The sequence below is a fragment of the Camellia sinensis genome, chromosome 7 (genome assembly GCF_055761805.1).
Source record: "Camellia sinensis isolate YWXY chromosome 7, ASM5576180v1, whole genome shotgun sequence".
Lineage (NCBI taxonomy): Eukaryota > Viridiplantae > Streptophyta > Magnoliopsida > Ericales > Theaceae > Camellia > Camellia sinensis.
In genome coordinates this window covers 78,558,501-78,585,652 of record NC_138967.1, presented here as the reverse complement: position 1 = coordinate 78,585,652, position 27,152 = coordinate 78,558,501, and the positions used below count along the sequence as shown (strand labels likewise).

At 36.7% G+C, this 27,152-nt stretch overlaps 1 protein-coding gene across 1 annotated transcript in view; it reads right to left on the bottom strand.

The window, feature by feature from the left end:
* Positions 1–13,145: 13,145 nt before the first annotated feature.
* LOC114272681 (acetolactate synthase small subunit 1, chloroplastic-like) overlaps positions 13,146–27,152 on the bottom strand; it is a 61,192-nt gene continuing 47,185 nt past the window's right edge. Inside the window, exons 8-12 of the mRNA XM_028214398.2 lie at positions 19,362–19,466; positions 19,108–19,230; positions 17,720–17,872; positions 13,820–13,885; positions 13,146–13,484 (exon numbers count right to left, since the gene is read on the bottom strand). Of these exons, the coding sequence (XP_028070199.2) occupies positions 13,401–13,484; positions 13,820–13,885; positions 17,720–17,872; positions 19,108–19,230; positions 19,362–19,466 (531 nt within the window). The 3' untranslated portion in view covers positions 13,146–13,400. The remainder of the gene's footprint in view (positions 13,485–13,819; positions 13,886–17,719; positions 17,873–19,107; positions 19,231–19,361; positions 19,467–27,152) is intronic.

Below are 27,152 nucleotides of genomic sequence, written 5' to 3'. Positions count from 1 at the left end.
GCTGAGCTTGAGGGATGTAGGTATGGTTTGAGCTTTAACTAGAAAGTCTTTTTTGGTTTGGATGCCTTTGGAACAGGTTTGCACCATTTCCAAAAAGGTCGGCCATTCTGTGGTGATTCTGGCCAGTTGTTTTAATTAGATTAGATTGAAAGGATTAGGGGAAAGGCTTAGAATAGCTGTAAGGCAAGCCAAGGCTTCATCAGGTTGGTTGAGGGTTATTTCCTCAAGTGGGGTGTTGACGAGGTTGATGAAGGTGGTTAAGGTTTGTTGGTTGTTAGTCTGGAAATGATGTAGTCCCTAAGGAAGTGGTGATATTTGGTCCAGGTTTTGTTGAAGGATGGAAAGTTCTTCACAAATATCTTGAACTGGGATGATGGCTTGTCGACAGTGGCAAGTTGATGAATTAGTGTTTTGTAAGCAATAAAGAGTGAGAAAAGTAAGGTTGGGATTTTTACCTGCTCATCAATTCTTGGAATATTGACTGGTTGGTTTATGGTTTCTGAAGTTGGTATTTGCTCAACTGTAGTTGAGGGAGGCTGAGTTGATTTAGGAGTTAATAGGAGAGAAGACTCGTGTATGGTGAGGCCATTATCTTGAGTTAAACTGGATGATGCATTTTTAGCATGTTGGTTAGCATTGGGCTCATCAAAAACTGGTTTATTATGTGGTATCCCTGGAGTCATAAGGAAAGGTGTGGTTTCACGTAGAGGAGACCTGGTGGTTTGGTCTCTTAAAGAAAATTGTGTTTTTAGGTATGGTTTCAAGTGGGGAGGACCTGGTGCTCTAGTCCTTTGAAAAAGTTTGTTAACTAGGAGGAATTGACTGGCTGTTGGTGAAGTTATCAAGTTCAATCCTCTTTGGTTGTTCAGTGGAGGTTTCGAAGTTGGTAGAGTGGTGATGGCTAAGGTGAAAAAATTGAGGGGAAGTTGATGGGATCAGTTGCCCCTGGATAAAGAATCTTCATTGGGAAGGCTGCAAGAGTAATATCTTTGAGAGCAATGGGAGAAGGTTCAGAATGAGTGGGGGCTGAAGATGGTTGTGGAGCAAGCTGTTTTGGGGTTGAGTGTGGTGATTGTCTAGCCTCAATGGTAGGAGGAGGAAATAAAGATTAGTTGGTGTTTTGCGGAGAGTTAGAAAGGGTGTCTTCATCATTAGCTGTAGAGATAAGGACTCTTCTCCTCTTTCTCTGAAATTAGGAAAGTGTCAGGTAGGTACCAGTAAGAGGAGGTGGAGTGTAACAAGAAAATAGTGAGAATGTATACCTGGTAAAGTTGCTTTGGGGGATTTCGAGCTGTTTGGCTAACTATTTGGCTGAGTGGTGTGTCCCAGTCACTGGGATTTGCTTCAGAGATAGGGGTGGCTAGAGGCTCTTGCCTTTTCTTGGCTCTTATTTCGCTCTCAACAGGGGAAGAAGTGGTGATCCTCCTTTGGACCCTTTGTGCTTGTGTGTGAAGGGATGATAAGGAGTCCCCATTAGTTTGGGGATTAGGGGTGTGTCTTTTGTTTGGATGGTTGGATCCATTGGGGCTTTGTGGGCTTTGCCCTTGTGCTGGTCCCTGATTAAGGGCTCAGTAAACAGGCTCAACATTGGCTACCAAAAATCAAAGAAGTTAGTATTCCCAAAAAGGAAAATGAGATAGTCAGGGCTACAAAGTATGTGAAATGGAATGCAAAACATTACCTTCAACCTTAGAAGGTGGTAATTTATGGCCTTGATTGTCAATGGAAGTGTCTTGGAGACAGGCCTTAAGTGGCTTAAAGAAGATGATGGCAGGCATGAGTTTACCAATGATCAAAAGTGGTGATACAATCTGAGGCAGGTTGGAAGAAGAAACTAAAGTCCTTGAAGAGTCTGGTGTTTTCTGTCAAGATGGACTCAGTCTGATCAGAATCCTTGAAGCTAACTCTGGACCCAATTTCTTCATAAGGATATGGTATGTTTTGGGAAAGGCCAAACTGCCTGGACCACTGGTTGGGGCAATAGGTTTCAAAACTGCAGCTGGACATTTTGGTGGAAGATATAGAGCAGCCAACCAAGATATGTCTATAGGTTAGAATATGCCTCCAGGTTTCAGTTTGTGCTTGGACTTGGTCATTAGTCAGATCAGAGGGCTCTGTGAAAAGGAACTGAAGTCTATTGGATGAGAATTGGCAATTGTGGAATGCTCTATAAAGGGAAGGAAATTTGTCAAATAGGACATTGTAAAACATGGTGAGGTGGTTTACAAAAGTAAGGGTAGGCTTGCTGGTAAAAGTGAGAAATCGTTCAGCATAGGAGTGGTGAATTGGCCTCATGGTGTTAGTGGTGGAGGTTGTGCCTCAAGAAAATAGGCATACAACCAAGCTTGAAAAGGCCATAATGGTCCACCACAGTTGGCAAAGATTTTCTTTTCAACAAGAGGGAATAAACCCTTGTAAAGGATAGCAAGAAGATAAGGGGCAAAGGCCATAGCTTGGCCATCCTGGATACATAAAGCAAGGGGAACGTATTCTTTGGTGATCTTGTATATAAGAACACAGAAAAGGAATTGACAAAGCTAGACTAAATAAAATACAGTTCTTTCCTGGTCCTCGACAGGGGAACCAAGCTTGCCTTTGTATTTTTTGCTGAATTTTGTGTAGCTCATGTCAGTATTTAAGGTGAAAGTCACTTTTGGGGGTTCCAGCAAGGCATGAATTTGGTTGCCTAAAATTAGAAGGCCAATTAAATGAGCTACATCTAGGATAGTGAGGGCAATCATGCTAAAATTCAGAAGTAGAGAGTTGCAAGACAGGGACCAGAAGCATGTGGCAACTGCCATTAGCCACTTGTCTGTGTCGTATTTCATGGTTGATAGTCTAATTACCTCACTGATGCTCTGGTGTTTCCATACTTCAGAGTCATGGGCTTCAATTCTCTTGACCTACCTTTGCCATATGGAGTCTGGTGACCTCTAGGATCTGAGGGGGTTCTTACTAGTATTCCAATTAGTCCAGTTAAATTTGGGTTGGTTAAGAAACTGGTTCTTACATTAGCAAGGGGATAGTATGAAGCTAATTCGTTTGGAAAATGAGATAAAAATGTAGGGCCTAAGGTGGCTTTAGCGACAGAGTTAGTGCTGGGCAGTAAGGTAATACCTAGCTTTGAAGAAGTGATGAGTGTTCTGATGGAGTTTGGAAAGCGGAGGAGGTCTTCGTTGTTTTCTTCTGTGTGAACTGGCTTTAATTTTTTGGCTGGTAAAGCCTAGGGTTTTGTAATGCTTTAGTTTCAAATGAAAGTATTGAGAAGAAGAAGTACAGTCTGGGGAGTTCGAATCAAAAGTAGTGAAGTTGAAGTGATTTGAAGCTGAAAGGATGGGTCTTTTGTAGTTTATGATGGGCCCGCATTTTTAAAATAATAAGACAATCTTATTTTGGGTTGTGGTCTTTTTGTTTTTGGGCCCAAAGCAAGAAGTTTGTTTTCTTTCTTATTTCTTGGGCCCATGAGATAAGTTTTTGTTCTGGGTCCAAATTGGACCCAAGTGACAAGTTTGTTCAAGTTAAAACATTTTATATTCATTTAACTTGAACAAGGGGGGCATTGTTTGCACCTAGTTTTGCCAAGCCTTGTCGACATGTGGTCCAGTCAGTGGAGGACACGTGGCCAAGTCTGGAGTGGATGTTTAGCATCAAAAGACCAACGTCAGTAGTTAGAAGTGGATTTTCGTATGTGGGTTGACTGCGAATGGTGGAGCAGTTATTGACAGTGATCATGGGTTTAGTGGGCAGTCCTTTAACAAGAAACATGGACAAGGTAGGGATTTTTCTCTGTTGAGGGAAGGATGAGGACTTAGGGTCACATGTCAACTTAAAAAAGTGAAGTTCGACAGGAAGAAATAAAGGATTGGAGAGGTTTGACAGCCTAGAAGTCAGGTAGTAGTTATAGCAGTTACATAGCAGTAATTCCAGATTGATGAGATCATGGGGGCACGGCAGAGAAGAAGTATAAAAGCCATAAGTTTGCAGAGAGAAGGGGACATCAACAACAACATAACAACTTAGTTTTTAGACTTAGGAGTAGTTCAGATTGTAACTTAGGAGTAGTTTCTTTCACTGCAGTTTGTACTTGTTGAATGAATATAGGTGATTTCAATTTGAAATTGCTATTTGTTTGTTTAATCTACTTTGTTACCATAGTTGATATAAAACAGTTTGTTTTCCTCTTGTTTACTTTGTTACCATTAGTTGATCCAAAGAAATCCTCATTTTTTTGAGGCATTAGAACCGAAATCACAATTGCTTGATTTTTCCTATTTAAGTTGTTCAATTTGAATTATTGCTTGGTTGTTGTCAATCTAGACCCAACATAATTTTTACTAACAGTTTGGTAATGACGCTTTGAAGCTCAAGAGTTGTTGGAAGTCCAACGACAGCAACAATAGCAGTTGATGATGAAAAGAAAGGTTTTAGAAAGAGAAAGATAAAGAACGTGAAGAGGTTGTTGAGAGGGAAGAAAACTATGACCTTGAGGTGGTGATGATGAAGAAGAAGATGAGGGTGAGGAGGACTATTCAGAGTTATCATCTTTAAAGATATTTTTCGAAGCTCAGCAAATGATGAATGCGATCGTAAAAAACTTGGAAATGGACAGTGAGGATTGGGAGCTTTATTGACTTCTAAAACTCAAGATGTATCTACTATGGCTTTTACTGATGATGAGAAGATAGGATTCTTGTTGTTGAACCTTGAAGAAGTTAGGATTCCTTTCATGGCCCTATTCATCCATCAGAAAGTTAATTCATGTTGGAATAGAAATGTGTACGTATATTTGTGTGTTTTGGATTATTCAAAAAAAAAATTTCTTTGTTGTTATTCTTGTTGTGAAACATATTGCAATTGAACAAATAAAAAAATAACAAAAACTGATTGCATTTCAACAGATAAGTTAAAAAATTGAACTGATAAGTTAAAAAAGAAAATTAAACAAATAAGCCCCCTCTCTCTATATATATCTCTGTGTGTATATGAGAATTTGAACATATTGAATAAAAATTCAAACAAATAGGAAAAATAGGCTTTGTGAATTTCAATGGATAAAAAAATAGGCTCGGTGAATTTCAACAAATAGGTTCAAAAAATTAAACAAACAAAAATTAAAAATAAAAAGATTTGATCAAATAGGTTAAAAATAAAAATTTCAACAAATAGATGGTAATATCCTTTTGACCAACAAATTTTTAACAAATGTCTTTATGGCCCCAATAATTGCAACATTGTTGTTAATAACTTATAAGGGCGGAAATATAAATTTATCACCAATTTTCTCCATTATTAAAACATTAGATTAATACTGAAGGATGGCACCTCATCTCCAAATAATCAAACAACCAAATTCTAAAGCTAAAATTAAATATATATATATATATATATATATGATTGACTACAACATAATAAGAAGAAAAATTTATAAGCAACCAATTTGTCAAAGGAAAAAGCTTGGGACCCTCAATTTGGAGAACCCCATGACACCCAAATGTGTGTGATTGGTCCATATGAGTTTTTTTTTTTTTTTTTTGCTCGCTCTCTCTCTCTCTCTCTGTCTCTCTCACACATAGGATGATGTGGGGGTTGTGGGGGTGGAATTTTTGTGGGGGTCTCAATCATTACTCTTTGTCAAAATAAATCCATGCCTTTAAATTATTGGGAAAATAATAGGGAGCCTCTATTTACACATTACTATCTGACTCAGTACCCACCCATTTTATAATTTTATTAATTAGATTTATGTCCCTTTGTCAAATTATTATTTTGGATAGAATTCTAAGTTTACACCCTACATACTAATTACCACCAGACACCGTGGTTGCCCATTCGCCAGCTACTCCTCATCTTCGATCGTCATTAATTACGACCCCCTTCTCCATGTCACTGTTGCAGTCACCACCCCCATCACACCGTTGCTAGCCACTGTCCCACCAACACAGACCACCATAATCGCTGTTCCTACCTCTGGCACAACCCCAAGTGCTCTTCACCTTTGGCACCAGCTTTTCCCACTTTGTCGAAGCGCCTCCCACATCCTTCCCCAGTGCCCCATTGGCAACCCCGCAACCCATCCACACCCATTTAAAGAGTCGCCGTAGCTTGACGACAAAGAGAGCAAATCGGGATCTCTCGATTACAATTTCGAGAAAAAAGAAAGAGATCGAAGGTAGGTCAATGGAGAGGAGAGGAGAGGTGCGGCTGACGGCGATGAGGCAAAAAAAGTAGAAATGGCTAATGGGGATGATGGTTGTAGCAGCAGTGTTGTGTGGTGCCTAAGGTTAGGGTTAAAGTTGGGGTTGGGAAAGAAGAAGGTTTTTGGTATTTATTGATGGGCAGAGGAAGGGCAATGAGAGTCACCGGAGAAAAAGAAGAATGTTAGGGAGGGGGGAGGTGACAAAAGAAGTGGCAACCACCAGTGGTGGTGGTGGCAATGGTAGTTAGGGTAGAGTTGGAGAGTGAGATAATGAGGCTATTTTGGGATTTTTGGAAAACTGTTGGTATGGATTGAGAAAATATCAATTAATTCAAAGAGTGATTCTAATTACACCACTATTTTACCTCTTTACACCCTCCATCTCATTACACCACTAAAAAAAATGTAATTTTTATTACACCTCTAATATATTACCAAAACTAACCTTGAATTAACTGTTTCATCTCTTTACACCACTAATTTTTTGAGGGAAAAGAGAGAAACAACAGAGGAAAAGAGAAAGCAGGGAAAACGAGGGATTCAGTGGAGCCCACAGTGAAATGTTTGTTCAGTTGCACAGTACTAGACAATTTACATTCTTCCGGTGTTATATTGTCGGAAAAAATAGGTTAGTCCAGCATTTTGTTGCTATACATTTACAAAGCCACTTTATTCCAAGCAATAATTTAGACCTCTTCGGTAATACAATGTTAACGAATTTGAATTCATCTAGTGCTATGTTACCAGACAAACTTTTTTTCCTAGCAATATGTTGTCGTTCGATTGGATAACAACAAGAAATTAATTCCGGTTAGTTGTGAAGTGCCTATTCGGTGATACATTGTTATACAAATCAGATTACTCTAGTGTCATGTTGCTAAACTATAATAGATTTGTCTCGGCACTTGTCACTGCACATTGAAAGATTGACTTTTTCCTTCAAACATCCATAACAAACATCCATAAATCAAACATGCATCCGTAAAATCATACATAAAAAGTATCCATAAAATTATTCATTAAAAAATTAGTGTACGAATATCCATAAAAACATCCATAAAATCTGTTATCACACTTTGTCTATATCGATAGTTTTGGTAGTTACTACATCAGGGCTGACAAGAATACGGAATTGATTAATACAGATAGTACATGTTTTTTCCCATCCACTAGCATACGGGTGATGAAAACGAATCCAATTATTTGCTATCGGAGGTATTGGATGACCAGGTTGCAAAGAAATCAATAGGTAGAATTACAAAATAAGACATGGTAATGATCAAAGTAGACTCGGCAGTTACCTGCATGAAATGGTTTCCATTTACAAATCCTATGCACATATCTCTTCAATCAGGTGTTGCAATCTGTATTGCTCTAAGTGGTAGAAATGTCAAGCATTGTTGCATAGATACATGATAAAGAGCGACTTGTAGTATGATGCTATCAAATGGCCCATGTTGGGCATAGTCATCCAATGATTAAATCTAAGGCCAGGTTCGAAGTAGGATAAGATAGAGATAAGGTCATCAACCTTTGTGAACCAAATAGTTACACATAGTGCACTACATTCGAATGTAGCTCAGTCAACAAGTTTCGCCTAACTTGTTGCCAATCATTTTCACCTAAACCAATCAATCCAGCTATTGCCCTAAAACCACAATTGTCATCTACTTGTACATCTTTTATGTAATGGATATATGGTCTCAACTTATCCGAAAATTGTTTGAAGTAAGAGATACGATTTGATTTAACCAATATCTCTTTGTTTCAATGTAATCAATATCTCTTTTGGTCGCACCATACTCTTTAACATGTCAACTAATAATGATGTTTCCTTTTTAGATAATCTACCAGCAAATGAGTGTCCTTCAAGATGTTCAGCAGGCGAATTATTGTGCAATTCGCATAAGACATGCAACATCCACTCATTATTTGTACGTAATTTTTTCCCCCTTAATAGAAATGGACATCCACACTTTTTAGAACCTATCAACCTCAACCATTTCCCCTTGATTTTCCTGTTATCTCTATAGTAACCACTTCTTTCACAAGCAAGTGCATGTCTTGGTTTTCTGCCATTACCTCTCATATCTGATGTATTTATAACAATGACAAATCCAATCTTCTTCCCCACGTCAGAAGCCCATTTAATTAATGCTTGACGACTACTAAAAATTTAAACATAATAAATACATTTATACGTCAAATTATTAATAAAACTCAATACAAATTAAAAATAAGAAAAAAATTGTATTCATAAAAACACTTAACAGACCTTGTCTATAATGAATTCATAACTCGAGTCCACTAATAATGCAGTACTTGTGTTGTTGCAATGACTATAAGTATAATCCTTCCAAACAAAAAAATTAAAAAAAAACATAAAAAAAAAAAATGAAACTAAAAATACATGATAATGAGTAGCCGAACAAATTTAAAAAATTTCCTTAGGTTACCGAAAATATATCTTTTATTCAGCAGTTGGTTACTAGACTTACATATTTTGTTCGGCAATGTGATGCTGGACTATTTTATTTTGTTTGATTTCGAAACACCAAACAAAAGTTGACAAACAGTCTACCATTTCACTTTTTTGCTAGTTCTTCACCACCGTTTCTTCATCCATTGTTTTCTTTGATGATCAAAACACTATGATTCTCACTTTTTGAAAAGAAACGTGTAAGAGAAAAGAAAAATTGAGAAAGGAAAAAAAAAGTAGGGATTGAAGACCAAGGGATGTAAGAAGATAATAAAATATATTTAATTTTAGTTTTTTGTCCTTAGAAGTAATTTCACACATGGATAAAATTGGAAGAAGAAAAAAAAACTCATATGGAGGGTGTAACGAAGTAAAGTAGCGGTACAAGTAGAATCACTCTAATTCAAAATATGTGTGGTGTGAACTAAGAAAGTGGTGTATACTGAGAGTTTGTGTGGTGTGAAAATAGAAGCTCTCAAAATAAAGTTGATAGAGAAGTTTAAAAAATTACCTTTTTGTCTCCTTATCTACTCCATTAAGCTTCTTCTACATTAGAAATTTATGTTGGTTGGCTTGTTGCAGTTGAACATGTCGCCATGGTGGAGATTTGTTGGATTATTGGTTCAATGTCCATTACCAATATGATTCGGATTTTGTATTCTATTCCTAATTGGAATAGGATTTGTGGATAGTCAAACATGGACTTGGTTTTTACTCCCATATTGGTTTGGATGTATGAGAAACCTATTTGACTTGATTCGGACTTCCATATTGGTTTGGATGTGTGAGAGACCAATTTGACTTGATTTGGACTTTTTAAAGTTTCGGATTTAATGTTTCTTAGTTGGTTTTGGATTAGATTGGATTGGATTGAAAGGAAACTTATTTTTTTTTAGGAAACCTATTTTGTTTTAGGAAAGGATTCTCTAGCTATAAATAGGTGGAGATTCTCATTAATTCAGTTGAACTTTCTAATTCCATTGGTTGGACTTGTTAGTTACTTGGAGTCCTCCATCACCAAAGATCCTCTAGAGTGAAATTTTCTTAAAGTTTCCTAAAGTCCTACATTGTGTGGTTGAGATTTATTGGCAAGTCACATCAGAAAAATTGATGTGACTTGCTAGTAAATCTCAACCACACATTGTAACACTCTAGAAAACTTTAAGGAAAAATCACTCTAGAGGATCCTTGCTCCTCCTCCATGGGTTGTTTTGTTAGTAAGCCTTTAGGTCTTTGGTGTGGCCTTTCGTCACTTGGGAGTGTTTGGCAAGAAAAATTTTAGCCTCTTTTAGGCTAAAATTCACAAAAAGACAAAATAAGTTAAAATATCTAATAAGATAAAATACCATATCAAATTCATAATCATTTCATTTTTTCTCTCACAAACATCACATCCAACTACAAAAAAATTTAATTTTTCTCAAGTACAAAAATTTTAACCTACTAAAATAACTAAAAATTAAAATAACCTACTAAAATAGCAACTTTCCGGACGCCCACTATATAAAATTGAATCCAATGATTCTAGCATTATCGTTTGGTCTGTAGTAGCACCTAGTTGTCTTCTTTTAGTCAAATCACCTTAAAAGATTCCCTCATATTGCTATCTATCCAATTTACAGTTTCCAATATTCAACAATTTCTATATTATTGAAAGCCTTTAGGATGGGTTGGAGTACAAAACATGTGGTTGTGACATCCAACATTTACTATAAACGTAAGAAAAATATTTAGTGGTCCGAATTTGTACGACCTGAATGGTTCGAATATGTCAATGATGTCGTTTTAAGATATTCGAGTCATGAAAATTCAGACCTCCTAACATTACTGTAAACCTAATGCCATGTGCATCAGCAGAATTGAATTTTATCCTTTTTGTCCCCCGAGCGCATTATTATCAAGACTTTTTTTTTTGTAGAATTTATAAATTAAAACTATATATATATATAGTTATGTAAACAAACATATAAGTTTTTTTTTTTTTTTTTTTTTTTTAAGTAATTGAAAGAAAACAGTAGTCTTTGGTTTGAATGCTATGAAAATGACTGTTTTTGCTTACCTGGCTAGGTTTGAAAGACTCAAAATAGCTTCCTTCAAATTGGCTCATGCGAGCTCACATGGCAGGGTCACATGAAAGTAGAGATTTTTCACCAAAATCGCTTTAGAACCTTCGGGAACCTTCAGGTGTATGTTGGTAGCCGTTAATAACGTCTGATTCTTTGGGGAAACCAATAACAGAATCCTTCAAAATCACTTGTTTGTTACTCACTACTATTTCATCAGTCATCTCTCTCTCTCTCTCTCTCTGCGCACAACTAATTGAGAGAAACAATGGTTGCGTTTGGTAAAACTTTTTAAATATGATTTGAGAGTATGAATTATATTTTGACTTTATGAGTTTTGAGTTTGAAATTATTTGGTAAAAAAGTTTTGAATTGAGTGGAAAATTTTTGATATAACATATGATATTTGATAAAAAAAACTTATAACTCATAACCAAACATATATAACTCAAAATTCTATTAAAGTATATAAAAAATTTTAAAAATTTTGAAAAATATTTTTTCAAATATATAAAAATTAACATATGTCAATTGTAAAAAAATAAAAAAAAAATTTGCACTATTCCGATCAATTGGCCGAATGACCGGTGGGACGTCCAGTTAGGCCAAATTTTAAAAAAAAAATTAAAAATCATACCTCACACAGAAAACTCTTGTAGAAATATATTTTGAACATTCTATCCAAATATCATATTGAAATGTGGGAGTAGAATCATGATTTGGAAATCGTTCCAAACACAGCCAACAATTTTTATGGTAGGCAAAGTTTTGGGGGAATTATAAGTGAAATGTTGCCCTTAACACAGACATAAAAGTTTATAGACAATGCTTGTCATTGGACAATGTGTTTTGTTCTTATTGTTAAATTTTTCTATCGCTATAATTTTCTATTTTTGTTTGTTGCTTTTTGCTTGGATTATGCGGCTCATTGCAGTTGGCAAATTGTTCCATTTTTTCCTCACTTTCTAATATGGTACAAGTTAATTTTCCAAAGATGAACCATGAATGTTTTGAAAATATCAAAACATTAACACTTTATTTTGAAAATCCTTGACAATTCTTCCCTTAATTTTTTTTTTTTAATATTATTAGTAAGTAGACAATTCTTAAATGCACTTCAATTTTATTCTGATTTAGTTTAGTAGGTTAATCAAACATGTGACGGCTCAAATTAATATTGGTTTAATTACCTACAAAATATAATTTCATGAATTGTGTGATTTCCAAAATCAAAATAAACTCCATGTCCATATGTGCATCATCAAAGTGCATTCAAACACATTTTTATACCCAACTTCTTTTTCAACTTTTCCAGACATGTATAGGAAATCATTTTTTTTTTTTTTAAATAGAATAGAAATGTGCATCACAAAGAATATTTCCACATAATTATTAAATTTTCCTCTGTAGTGTCCAACTAATAATAAACTCCAAAAAAAAAAAATACTAAAAATTTAACAGAAGATTAATTAAGCTCAAGAAGAACAACACAACAAACTCCGAAAAATATGATGATTACATAAATAACATTGCCCACGTCGATCGTTACATTCTCTCATATGATCAGCTCTAATTCCTTTTGCTATGATTTCCTTCACTATACCATCCCCAGCTAGCTGCCACAGCCAAACTTCCCTCGTCTCTTCTTTTTCTTTTTAATCTTATCCTTCATCTCTTCCTCTCTCTCTTTCTTTCTTTTTTTTCTCTCCCTTCCTCTCGCGACCATCACATGGCACCACCACTTCCCTTGCCTCATTGCCAACCCCACTGTCGTCCCTCTCTTTCTTCTCCCCCTCTTATCATATCTCACCCCACCCACCACCATAGCCACCATCAAATACTCATCTCTCACCCCAACTACCACCAATAGCCACCATCAAATACAAACCCGCCAACATCCATGTTATCAAATTGCAAACCAATCCAGACTACAGAAGTTGTCAAATTGCAAGAACTTAGGGACTTTTGTTTGGGTTTCAAATGGTGGTGTGGCCTCTCTTTGAAACACCATGAAAATCACCAATCCATGGGGTGGACCCATGTCATCATGTCATAGTGGTAGCAGACAATTAATTTGTGGCACTGGAGTAGATCCATGTGGGTGCTGGAGAGGATCTGTGTTTATGGTCATGGTGTTGGGTTGGTCGATGATTTGCGAGTGATGGAACTATACAAGTGATGGCGGTTGGAGGTGTGATGAAGAATGGAGGCAACCTTGGGGCTGTGACCGATTATGTTGAGTTTGTGATTTTAAGAGAGAGATGAGTGCAAAAGTGAGAAGGGAGTGGCAGCAGGTTCGGAGGGTAATGATATTCCTCATTTGTAACATCCTCTGTCAATGAAATTAACCTTTAAAGGTAGGCTTTGTTTTCAATCCCATGACTTGACCAGGTTAGAAAAATAAGTCTTAAAACATGGTTTCACAACACTTCCAATTTAAACACAAAGTTCTCCTACAAAGATGCTTTTGACATAATTTCAAATTTTTTTAATCTCTCTGCAAGGGTTGAAACAATAAGAAAATTACAAGATGCAAACTGGAATTGTATGGTTTGGAATGCTTCTCAGTGGAAAATCAGAGATGTCTCCAGGTATCTATGTGAAACTTCTGCATGGAATGCATCCCCACTCCATTTATCATGAACTCTCTCTCAAGTTCAAGTTACAACGGAAAAGAAAAACCACGAAGGTACTTGGAATCCACACCAGATTCACGTACCAATGCTACACGCCCCGTTCGTGCCACCTACAAAGCGAGCCATCCTTATTTAGTTAGACCATACAAAGAGAGAATAAAGAAAATATTTCCGTTATTTTACCAAAATAGCTTTTTTCTTGTCAAGATATGGCTGGGATTCGTAGGATTTCTTTTCCATTCTTCATATTTTGAAAAGCAATTTTGGTATTATGAAATGACATTCAGCTGGTTTTATTTCTCACAAAATCTCATCTCAACGAGCCATTTTTAGTGAAAAAGTCCAATAGTAATCTCAGAAAAATATAGGACACATAACAGTATGCAACACTTAATTAAAAGTTACTGAATGCTACTGGAATCAAGATCAAGGAGAAATAACATACCTCACAAATGCCATATGGTTCTAATAATCTCTGCAGAGCAACCATCTTATCAAGATCTCCTGTAAGCTGGAACATGTTCCACGAGAAGAATCATTAGCAACACCATTCAAAGATGAGAGAGAAACCAAAGGATCTAAAATAAAATGATCAGGCTGATAAATTTATTGGGGGGTAAAATAGTAAATTACACCAACCTCCCTGGCAATTGGCATAAATAAAATGAATCCAACTAGTTTGGTATAATTATACCAACCTCCCTTCCATTAACGGAAGATTCTACCCGTGGTGGGCCTTATGAGGCAGACGAAATTTTAAAAAAATCTAAATTTTTAATTTATTATTTTAAAATTAATATTTGACTAGGAATATTCTAATTTAGTATAGAATAAAATAGAATTATTTAGTTTCTTGATTTGAGATTATTTAGATTTAATATTTTAGTAGTTTTAATTTTATTTCCTAATTCATTAGTTTCTTATTTTACAAGAATCGGGTTTATTATAAATAATGGTTGCAAGTCTTGGGGCAACAAAACCTTTGAGAATTAATACAAATCTGAGTCAACCATTGTTGAGCCCTCATTTTAAGAAGGATCTAGTTTCTCTCTAGATGCCACTCCAATCCAGTTGAGCTTGTAAGGTGAAGTAGCGGGAAATGCAAAATAGCATAAGTAACAATCTGAGGGTTTGTTGATTCAAGAATGAATACCAGAAGCAAGATCATAAAGAATGCCTATACTAGTTGGCTGAACTTTTTTATTAGAGGGGGAAAAAAAAAAACACAAAACAAAACAAAACAAACAATTAATTCCCAAGGTTAAGCTTTTGCAAAATAGATAATATACTAAAGAAATTGGTGCCTTATTTTTATTCAATTTGAACAACTTCGAAAACTTTTAATAACTAAAGGAAACATCAAACTAGACCAAAATAAGCCAATCAAGTGGTATCGGCTATATGAATCATTTTTTGACAATATGCTTTATCAAGAGATATATAGATTCAATTAAATTAAACATTCCATGTCGGTTTAGATCTTCCTCTCCCTCTTAACATTTTCATTTATGGTGATCATATCACTATTCCTTATTTTTTATCGGCAAAAAAGTAATATTTTATTATGATAATAAAGGGGAATGCATGTAACAAGCATGACTGAAGAAAAGCATCAAGCTATTCATGGAACAAATGCTAGAGAACAAGCAATCCAGAAAAAAGAAAACAAAATGGAAACAAAGTTGGTAAGATACCAACTGGCAAAAAGAAACAAACCCCAACACCCAACCAAAGATCAAGCAGCAGAAATACTCCTCCAAATCAGATATATAGCAAGACCATGATAACTCGATCACATCTGTGACTTGCATCACAACCCAACAAGACCACTAGCTCACCCCTTAGACCCCAAGTCCTCCTCCCAAACTACCAAATAAATTGCAACACCCATTGCCTCATTTCAAGAAAACCACAGCACCCATTGCCTCTCTCTGACTCACCAGAACAGCTCAATATGAGACACCTTCAGGCTAACCAACAACAGACATAAGTGCATCAATGAACAATGTCCAAAAACCTCCCAATCCAACCAAAAAGTCTATCCTCTAATCACCATCTATTCTTCTACCTTGATCTTATTTATGATGATCTCCAAACTGATGGAATCAAATCAAGAAATGGATTTCATTAGAGAGAGAAAAGCTCAATTAGAGATAAAAAAAGCTCTCTAGCTTTGAAAATACAATCACAAAATATCATAAACTGAATAATAGAGGGGCCTAACCACCTATTTATACGATAAAGGACCCAACTAGCTCTAACTAACTCTTATGGTTTAATATAACAACAATTAGGGGTGCTCATGGATTGGTTCTGTGCAGTTCAGATGACAGGTTGGACCCGCCAGATGGGATGCGGGTTGGGAAAAAATGGAACCGCGTTGCGGATTGAAAGGGTGGGGGGCGGTTGCAGGCAGTTTGTGAATTAGATTTTTTTTTTTTTTTTTTGAAATTTTATTTTTGGGCTTTTGCATTAGGGCCTTCCCCACTTTCTAAAGCCATAAAAAAAACAAACATAAATAATTTTTTTTGCACTTTCAATATGTATATAACAAACAAAGACACAAAAAAGCAAGACAAACAATTTTTTTTATTATCATTATTCAACCTAACTTTATCACATACAACAATGAAAATATTTTTTTATTAAATAAACAAAGCAAAAAGTTACAAGAGTGGGAACAAAAGTCAGCAAACCCACAACATAACTAGCAAACCATAAATAAATGAAGATGGAGGATTCCAGATCTGGGATTCATACCTTCGAACAATGAAGCATTTTTTTTTTTTTATTTTTTTTTTTTTTGCAGTTTCTATTTCTACATCTTCCAGATCTAGTAGGAAAAAGAGGGGACGACGGCAAGCAACCAACGACATGACTGGGTTGATGTGCAAGAGGTGATGGAGCGGCGATGGAGTAGGGGCTGATCTACAAGAGACGACGGCGACGGCAGTAGAGGAGAGGAGAGAGATGGTGACGGGGAGGAGATGAAAGAGAAGGCGAGCAAGGGGCGAGAGATGGTGGTGGTGACGGCAACGGGGAGGAGAGAAGAGAGAGGTAGGCGAGATGAGAGAGAGAGAGAGAGAGACCAAAAGAATGAAGATTTTTTTAGTTCAACATGTGAGTGAGTTTTTTTTTTTTTAATTTTAAACATAATCTATGGACGGGTTGCGGATTTGCACAGGTAGGGTCGAAACTAACCCGAACCCGATTTTGTATGTAAAAATAGACCCGCACCCGCCCTATTTATGCGTACGGGTAAGGTCGGATTTTGTGTGGGTAGGGTCGGTTTGGGCTTGTTGTGCGGGTCGGATAAATCGTTACCCACCTCTAACAATAATACTAATTCTAACTACATCACAACTTCAAAAGCTAAGTTGTTGCTCCTCCTCCAAACTGAAGCTGTTGTTCCCTCCATTTTGAAGTTTTCCAATTTTGATTCCTAAATCAACAAAACTTTCGTTGTACATGAACAAATCATCTTAATTTGTTATCTCTGAACTTCTCTTCCCTTGGTGCTTCTCTTACAAGTTCACAAATATATTCATTTGTAACTATCTTTCCTAATCATATCATACATTCATCTAAGCATCTTCATCTCAACGATACTCATTTTATGAACATGTTTATTAGTTGCCAGACATTCGCATAATATGCCAGACACACTCCTCCACTTGAGCCAACCTATTTTGATTCTATGGATCATATCATCTCCAACCTCTTCATCCAAAACAATAATTAAGCACAAGCCACGAAAATATTCACTCTGTCATCTTTTAATATTCACTTCTCTATTATTTCTATTTCTATTGTTGCTAAAGTTCCATTCCATATAATAAATTTTAGTTCTATTAATTTTAAACCCTAGTGCTTATCCATATTTCTATTTTAGTGTTTAATTCCTCCCTTAGTTTCCATCTATTAGAACAACATCATCTGCAAACAACATACACCATAAGATATAATCATGAATGTGTTTAGTTAATTCATGCATGAAGAACTCAAAGTTGATCATTGATACAAATCCTATGGTGACTGAAAATTCACTAGTTTTTTCCACAGGTGGTCAAATTGTAGTTACGACTCCATCATGTTTGTCTTTTATCGCATCAATATCCCCTTTGGTCACACCCTTCAAAATAAAAAAAAAAAATTAAAAGAGAGGTTGAACGCACCCCCCTTATTCTTGGTAAACAATGGCCACATAATTTGCCAGTATACTCTATTTTTAATGCCCTAAGACGCCACTCATTCATTGTCCATAAGAAGTCGATCAAATTGGAAAAGACTAGGTGAACCAAAATGTAAACAAGTTAAATGACAAATTGTAAGAAACAGTGTTCACCTCAAGCGTTATTGTATGATCAGAAACATCAACAGCTTTGGCCCTAAAAATGCTAGCAATGTCAAGAACGTTCCGACGAGCAGCAGAGTTCACAGCAATCTTTATCAACATTAATTCCCGCTCAGCAAATGGCAAGTGGGTAAAATCTCGAACCTGAAAGTGCCAGCAAAGCTATTATCAATCTGAATGTTCACCAGGAAAGCTCATAAGCACGAATAACTCATTTATAAACGCAACTATGAGTATTTGATTCACTATGAGTTATACATCTATGTTGATTGTTGAATACAAAGAGTCTTGCAAAGTAATAAAAGAAAAAGAAAAATGAAGAAAGGATACAAAAGTTAAAGGGATCTGCCTGATATATAAATATATATATATATATATGTATGTATGTATGTATGTATGAAGATGTCACACTTCATGCTCTAGATCCAAGACTTAGGTTCAAGTTATACCCAAAAAAAATTTGAAGTAGGTACTTTTGACTTATGGACCCCATCAGGGGCCTTCTAAAGTTGTGACTTACAGGTCTAATCAAATGAACACCTATATAACAGTCACCAAAATTCTAATACATATTTTTGTCCATTCGGCCCCAACCAACCACAAATACTTTTTTTCTTTCCTGATAGGCTATTTGGTATAAATCCTACTGTCTGCTACATGGTAGAACTCAGTGCAAGACATAAATTAGCCAACCACAAATGTGATTTTTTTTTTTTTTTTTTAATCTACATAAACCAATAACTTACAGGTCTAATCAAATGAACACCTATATAACAGTCAACAAAATTCTAATACGTATTTTTGTCCATTCGGCCCTAGCCAACCACAAATACTTTATTTCTTTCCTGATAGGCAATTTCATATGAATGCAAGACAATAAATTAGCCAACCACAAATGTGATCACTCTTTCATTCAATCTACATAAACCAATATCTGGTTTTTTTGATGTAGGTACTTTTGACTTGTGGACCCCATCAAGGCACTTCTAACTTACAGGTCTAATCAAATGAACACCTATATAACAGTCACCAAAATTCTAATACATATTTTGGCCATTCGGCCCAGCGAACCACAAATACCTTTTTTACTTTCTTGATCGGTAATTTGGTATGAATCCAACTGTCTGCTACATGGTAGAACCCAATGCAAATCATAAATTAGCCAACCACAAATGTGATCACTCTTTTATTCAATTTACATAAACAAATATCTGGTGGAATTCCACAAGATTCCACCAAGATATAAAAACCCATAGATTCACCAGCAGACATACAATATTGATGGTGTCATCCTCCATTTCCCACAAACGAAGGAAACTTGATCCCATTTATGCTACTTACTCAACTGACATGATGCATCTTGATTGGGATAACCTCACCTCATGAAGATCTACCAGCTTGTAAAGTTGCTGCACCAACTTGCTAATGGACTCATCTGTACCAGGAACAACAGTTGTAATACGAGAAAGCCCCTCAACCTCTGCATGACCAACAGCTAAACTCTGAAAGGAAAACGAGAGAGAGAGAGAGAGAGAGAGAGAGAGAGAGAGAAAAAAAAATCACACCCACAACAATGAGAAGTATGAAAATGAAAACCAAAGAAGAAAAAAAACAGCAGTGAAATTAGAGATACCTGAATATTATAGCCCCTTCGAGCAAAAACTCCAGTAACTATGTTGAGAACTCCAGGAGAGTCATTTACAAGCATGGATAAAGTGTGTGACCGAAGTCCAGTGGTCTGGAAGTATCAAACTAAGTATTAATATTTACCTCATCTTGAAACGACTTTTACAAAAAATCACACCTTTTAGAACCAATAAACAAGCCAATGGAATGTAGAAATCACATCTTAACAACATTTTAGAACTTACAACATGAACCTAACTTATTCAAGTTTAATATTTGCACCAAAAGAGCATCCTTTTCTTAGGAACAAAACCAAAATCCATTCACATTGGATCCTAAATACACGGATTAGTGGGAGCTCGTTCCTGCAGTTATTAAATCCTCAAACAGGAATCCGTTTCTGAAAGATTCTGCTTTCATGATTCAATTGGTCTCGAAGATTCTTTCGATGAACAAGGTCTGTCGAATTTAATCCTTTTGAATGTGTAAAGTTCACGGTAGCAACAGAACCAAGAAAATTATACAGAAAAGGCAATTCTTGACTATTCTATTAGTATTTTCTATGGCATTAGTCCCAGATTAATTTAGGGTAAAATACAGATATAAAGGTTCCAACAGCACCTTTTATTTTCTTCTATTTTTAGGAAGCAAATTTATCCACTAAAATCCACCAAGGGGGAACAACCCCAGTACAACATGAAACATACATGTACCCTTTCCTAAATTGCCACATGAACAAACAAGTCATCAAAATCTCTATGGAAGAATCCAAAGCAAAGCCACACAAAGTCAAATATTATAACATGCTTAATTGCACCCCTTTAATCTTATGAATTTGGAGCTCATAATCTCCAAAACTATGTGATATCCCACATCTCACATTGATATAATATGAACCTTAGTTTGGTATATAAAGCACCAAGGAGGTGTTTGTTTGGTGGGATTCGGGCATGGGATTAGACTCCATGTCCAACAAAGTGGATAGTCTAATATTTTGTTGGAAAAATGAAGGTCGGACTATTAGTCCAGTCGGATATATCGGATAACTCAATCCCATGGGGGGAGGGGGGTGTGGGATAGAAATGGATGGACTGAGCCAACCTCTAGATTAGCTAATTAAATGACGAGATTAACCCTCAAGTATATATAAAATTAATTTCTTTCATTTTTTTATTTTTTAAACATGTTGGAATTATTTTAAACCTATGTAAATTAATCTCATGATATATAATAGTCTTCTCTTCTTTCTTTTTTTTCATTTTCATATTAGCAAAATCATAAATGCAAATATATTTCTAATGTCGTATTTAAATAAAATTAAAAATGTTTTTGTAAAACAAAATAAAATATATTTGAAACATAGATTAAAAAATAAACTTTAAATTAAATAAAATAAATTATACTTCAAATTTAAGTATTGTCATTGTAAACAATTTAAACAATATATTTCATAATTTTCAAATCAATCAGAAATGAGATTCACTAAAATAGTCATTTCCACACATCTAATCCCATGAGAAAACAAACATGGGATACACATCATTTCCAGCGAAATAGTCTAGGGACTATGTATCCTAGGACTATCAATCCGTTACATTACAATCCTCCCTTATTTAGTCCATCCAAACAAACATGACCCAAGTGGATTACTACTAGCTACTTGAACTTAAGTTTTTGGGTCATGTTGGTTTAGACCCACTCGATTCAAGTTGATGGGCCAGTAGGCTACTTGGGCAATGACAAATGGTATCAGAGTAGAACAGAAGTGTGGGGCCCATACGAGAGGATACTTGTGCCCTTGCGAGGGCCCGAGGGGAATAGCCACCTTGCAAGGCGTGCTAGTTTGCAAGTCTTTTCGGAGTTTTGGAATCCCACATTGCTCACAGAGATGTACGCAAAGCACCATAGGGCACGGGCACAACAAGGAGGTCACGTATTTAAGTGAGGGATTTTGTGATATCCTGCATCCCACATCAATAGAATATGATACCTTAGTTTGGTATATAAAGCAGCAAGTGGACTATTATTAGCAACATGGGCTTAAGGTTTTGGATCATGTTGGTAGACCCACTACATTCAAGTTGTTGAGTCAATAGGCTACTTGGGCTGTGACAAACCACCCATGCTCATGTGTACCACATCAAAAATAAGGCATAGCCTTTTGCACACTGGGCCAAACACATCCCCCCACTCTAACAAGTCAATAGGTCATTCACAGTCATCCAGTGCAACTTGCATTCCCTGAGTGGCAATGGCACATTAAACAAAAAAACAGTCTGAAAGGAATAATTTCTTATGTCTTCATCAATGAGACATCCTAATAAATGGCAGGAACTAAATTCATTTGAGTGATAATAATGCACTCTGACAAACTACCAGATCACGAAACCTATAGCATAACAAACCTCAGTTCCAAATACCAAATTGGATTATTTAAACATTCATTATTTCTACCATCAATATTCTATATCCTAAAAAATTTCAAAAATAATGGTTACAAATGCAACTAATTAGATTTATTAAAAGAAAGGAAATGCAGCACCTTGTTTTGAGAGAAAGGAAAAAAAAGAAAAGGATGTGCCCATGAACAGTACAAAGGTGCTGTAACCATTCAAGCCTTTTACATGACTAATTACACCATCTTAATCGGCATCCAAAAATTAACTTTTTTAGTTCCATCTTTTGGGAATATTAAGTTTCTTAAGTTTCCTTAACAATTATTGATTAAAATAAAATATTCCTGAATTTACAGCTAGTTTATAATATTCCAACTAAGTGATCTATATTAGCCTAACCTCATCATCACATTATGCACCAGTATGAGGCTACAGAAATTCTGCTCCAGCAAATGATTGCCATTCTAGGTAACAATTCTCTATGGGATGTCCCATTCGTCCACTGGAGGATGGAGTGACCCAAAAGCTTCAGATTCAAAATGAGACATAACCTACTCTTTTTAGGGATTCTGTGGGAAGCATTTAAACCAAATAGTAAGTTTGAAAGAAATCCATGTGTTCATCAGCATAGGATGCTCGTACAGAAGTTAAAAGGGAAACAGAATTTGTAGTGTTTATTGCAAAAAATACAACTATGAATGATTTCTGATATTCAAGAAAACAAGACGATGAAAAACTTGGCCAGCTCAAATTTTCTGTGATATTCTAGAGGTGGTGACATACTACGATGGCAAGTGTTATCCACACAAACCTTGTAGTTGAGCAAAGTTTTTAAAAGCAAATGCATAATGCGAGGCATTTTACCTCACATGAGGTGAGACATAAGCATTTCAAATCTTTATATATAATAAATAAATAAAATACTTCAAAATAGTAAAAAACAATTAACTTAAATATAGAGGTGTAAATACTTTTATCCCAAACGCATCGAAATTTCACTGCAAAGAAGCTCGCCCTCATCGAAAGTGAAAACGACATTGTCAGTTTAAATTATCAAGCTTTTCACTTGATCCTTAACTTTGTGTGTGTTTTTTTTTTTTTTTTTTTTTGGGGGGGGGGGGTGTTATTTACATGATTTTTCCCGTGAAATGTAGTTACAAAAGAGGTTTTTTTTTTATATTTAAACCATATATAGACTAAGTTTAACAATAGCCTAAAGCCAACTCTCCATATACGTACTCCTCGTATACTTCTGTGCAAAAGGCATGCAAGGCGCATCTGAAGCGCACACCTCAGATTGTGTTGTGCAAGCCTTTGAGAAGTGTCGCCTAAAAATCAAAACCTCGATGATTTTTTCTTTAGGACTTGCCTCAAGGTGAGCCTTAATAAAGCCTTTGAAAACTGGGTTGGAGAAAGTCAATCAACCTCTACACAAAAATGAAGGGTAAGATTGTCTATTTACTACCACTCCCAAAACTTGCTACAAGCGGGAGCCTTGTGCTCTAAACCAATGGCGACTCCAGAAATTTTTAGAGAAGAAATCAAGGAATCACCAAGAAACATACAAAAACCATAAATGGACTTACGATCAGTAACATCACCAACCCAATCAACATCAGCATAAGCCACCAAACCCAAGGAAGAAGTAGAGGACAACAGCAAGCCTTGAAAGATAGCACCGCAGAGATAGTGATGAATCCGAACCAAGGCAGCCTAATGCATAGAGCAAGGAGCAAAAATGAACTGGCTAACCGTATGAACAGCATAGGCAAGATCAGAGCGAATAACTGTTAGATAGACTAAGCAGCTCACAAACTTGCGATACAAAGTAGGATCATCCAATAGGACACCATCAGCAGTGTTAAGCTTCACATTAAGCTCAATGGAGGTATCAGAAATCTTAGTGTCAGTAAGATTAGCAGAGTGAATAATCTCATTGGCATACTTGGCCTGAGATAAAAAGTAGCTCTTGGGAGAAGAAGTTACCTCAATACCAAGAAAATACTGCAATGGTCCCAAATCCTTCATTTCGAAAGTTTAGAAGAGATGCTACATGACCTCAGAGATAGCAGAAGTGTTAGAGCCAGTAATGATCATATCATCCACATACAATAATAAGGCAACAAAACCAGCAAAGGTGCAAAGGAGAAACAAGGCAAAGGCTTGGTCACACAGATGAAACCCAAACTCAGTAATTGCTGTCTAAAAGAGATCATACCAAGCACGAGGAGATTGCTTCAAACCATACAAAGCATGCCGAAGACGACAAACAAGTCCAGAGGAATGATGAAGACCAGAGAGAGGACGCATGTAAACCTCCTTAGTGAGATGGCCAGTAAAAAAAACATTCTTAACATCCATTTGATAAAAAGACAAATAATGAACAGCAGCAATAGAGATCAAAGTACGAACAATAGTCATCTTAACAACAGAGGCAAAGGTCTTCTTATAATCAATACCATACTCCTGTGAGAAACCTGTGGCAACCAAGTCAGCTTTGTAACACTCAAGAGAACCATCAGAGTGAGTCTAGACTTTGTACACCCATTTGCAACCAACTAGATTCTTACTAGCAGGCAAAGGAGCTAACTCCCAAGTACTACTTTTCTGCAAAGCAGACAGCTCATTCTCCATAGCTCGAATCCAATGAAGATTCTAACAGGCCTCCTTGTAAGACTGAGGTTCGAAAAAAGAGTGAATAGTAGACAAAAATGTACAATATGAAGGAGAAAAATATGTTTTATCAAAACCAAGTTTGACTACCTATTTACAGATGCGAATGGGATACTTACGGTTCGCAAGATCAGAGTCGTCAGAAGCAGGAGCATCAACAGCAGGGGCAGGAGTAAAGACAACTAGTGGAGGGAGAGCCTTACGACGAGAATAGACTAACAACGGAGGAGAAGAAAAAGGCAAGCGGAGATGGAGATGGAGATGGAGATGGAGAGGATGGAACAAACTCATGGGAGACAGTTATAACAACCCTCATTCTTGTCTTAGTCATCTTCATGAACATTTACATGATTTTGCCTTGTTAAGCTTGCATCTTTAGACTTTGATTCATTTTGCCTATGTGAAGGTTCCTGTTTTGTTTTGATGCTATCATGTTTTGCCTAAGTATCATATGCATGCTTCGTTCCTTCCTTGCTGTCTCAAGCCTAGGTCATGTTAAGCCTAGGTCATCTCAAGCCTAGGTCATGTTAAGCCTAGGTCATTCCAAACATAGGTCATCTATCTTTACCGTCTCAAGCCTAGGTCACATCTTTAAACCTCTCACACCTAGGCCGTTGTGCGCCAAGACCTAGGACCATCTTGGAACCACCTTGGAACCACCTTGGTTGACCTCCCCCATCATTTAGGCATATTGGCCGAGATGTGTATCATCTAGGCCGGGATGTTATCATCTAGGCATCCAACATCTCTGATCCCTGCACCTAGCGATTTTGTTACGGGACTGGTACGACCTAGGCCGAGGTGTGGCACATCTAGGCCGAGGTGTGGCACATCTAGGCCAAGGTGTGACACACCTAGATCAAGTGTTATCCTTCCTAGCCGAGATCATTGAGACCTTACTTGCCGAAGCCTATGTCTTGATCCGAGATCATTGCCTTGTCAGAGTGCCCATGCCACCTTACTTGTTATACACACTTTGTCATACTCTTGTCTTGTCATTCTGGCACCTTTTTTAGGAGATCCAACCAGACGTTGCCACGTGTCCCAGCAGAGGGTTAAGTCAGCTGGCACTAGAGAAAACATATCATTTGCTATATCTTTGCCCTAGAAGAGAGAGAAGCTCTAGGAAAGAGGAAGGAGTTCTTAGAGTGAGAACTAGATTTCCGAGCTTGATCCTTAGAGTTTGAACCGTTTGATCCATGTTTTGAGGTTAGATTATTGATCTACTCATTGTTCTTTACGTTGTTATGATCGCATTGCATAATCTAGCATGATTCATGAGCCATGAATTGATTAAAAGTTTGGTTTTAGAAAGAGAAAATAATGTTCTCGTGTTCTTCAAGAAAAGCTTTGTTTTGATCCGAAAGTTTGTAACAAGTTCCATGTTTTTGTGTTTGTTTTCATGAAATTTTCAACTATGGGTACTCAGGTCCATGTTTTTGAACTCATAACATGAAATATCAGATTTTGAATAAGAAGTTATGATTTTAGCATTCATATTCTTCATGTTTATGTTCTTCATGTTCTTCAAGAGGAAACCCAGATTTCCAGACTTCATTTGCCTAAGTGTGGTCACCGAGACCACTCTTGCCTAGATCCTACACCTAGGCCAAGCATCGTATCTCACATTGGCCTACCTTGCACGATCACTTGCACCTTAGTCTTTGCATGCACACCTAGACCGACCACCACACACCTAAGCCGACCACCACACACCTAGGCCGACCATGGTACACCCTTGCCGGCACCTTGTAACATCTCGTCAAGCAGCCGCACACCTAGGCCTAGGAGACCACACCTTGGCCAAGAGGTGTGGGACCTCGGCCAAGACTCCCTGAGTTCACCCAGCTAGGCCATTTTTGCCTAGATCATCTCTGTGCATCCATTCCAAGACCTGGTTGGTACCCAACATGTTTTTCCAAGAAGAAAAATAGTGTTTTGACTCCTAACACGTTTTCCCTAGAAGAAAAACAGTGTTTTGACTCCCAGCACATGTTTTGCTTTGTCTTACTTGGTTTTGGAAAGAAATGCCGAGATCATTTTCATGCATGTAAAGCTTGTTTTTGAGAATGCATTGCATAACCATCTTTGAGCATTCTTTCTTGTCTTCTTGAAATGCATTCAGTGGACTTTGCCATGTATTTGTAGGTCTTGGATCCTTGCCTTAATCCCTACAACCGAAGAGCTAAGTGAGTGGTATTTTTAATAAAGCTATGTTATAATATTTTGATAAAAGCTTTGCTTTTCTTTGCTTTATTTTGGAAAAGTATTTGATCAAGCATGAATGATTATCCTCTAATTTTTGTATCAAATATTATGCTTGTTTTGATGATATTCTTGGAAGGTCCTTTCATGCTAGGGGGCGTTAAGCCTATGTAGCATCTTTGTTTGAGATATCTCTTTGCCATTGACGGTCATGTACGGATGGTACCACCAACGGTCTTGTATGGGTGGATTACATTTTGCAACCGACGGTTTTCCGGGTGGGTTGCCTAACCGATTCCGGGTCGGCCACCGACGGTCGTGAACGGGTGTGCTCCGATTCCGGGACGGTTATTTCTTTGTTTTGTCAGAAATGTCATCCTTTGTATTATGTAGATGTTATTAAACATCCCAAGAAGCTTTGAAAGAATTTGATTGATGAACTTGATTCATCCCATGTTTTGTTACAAGCTATGATATGTATTGTTTTGATAAAGATCTCGGATATCATTCATTCAAAACTTTTA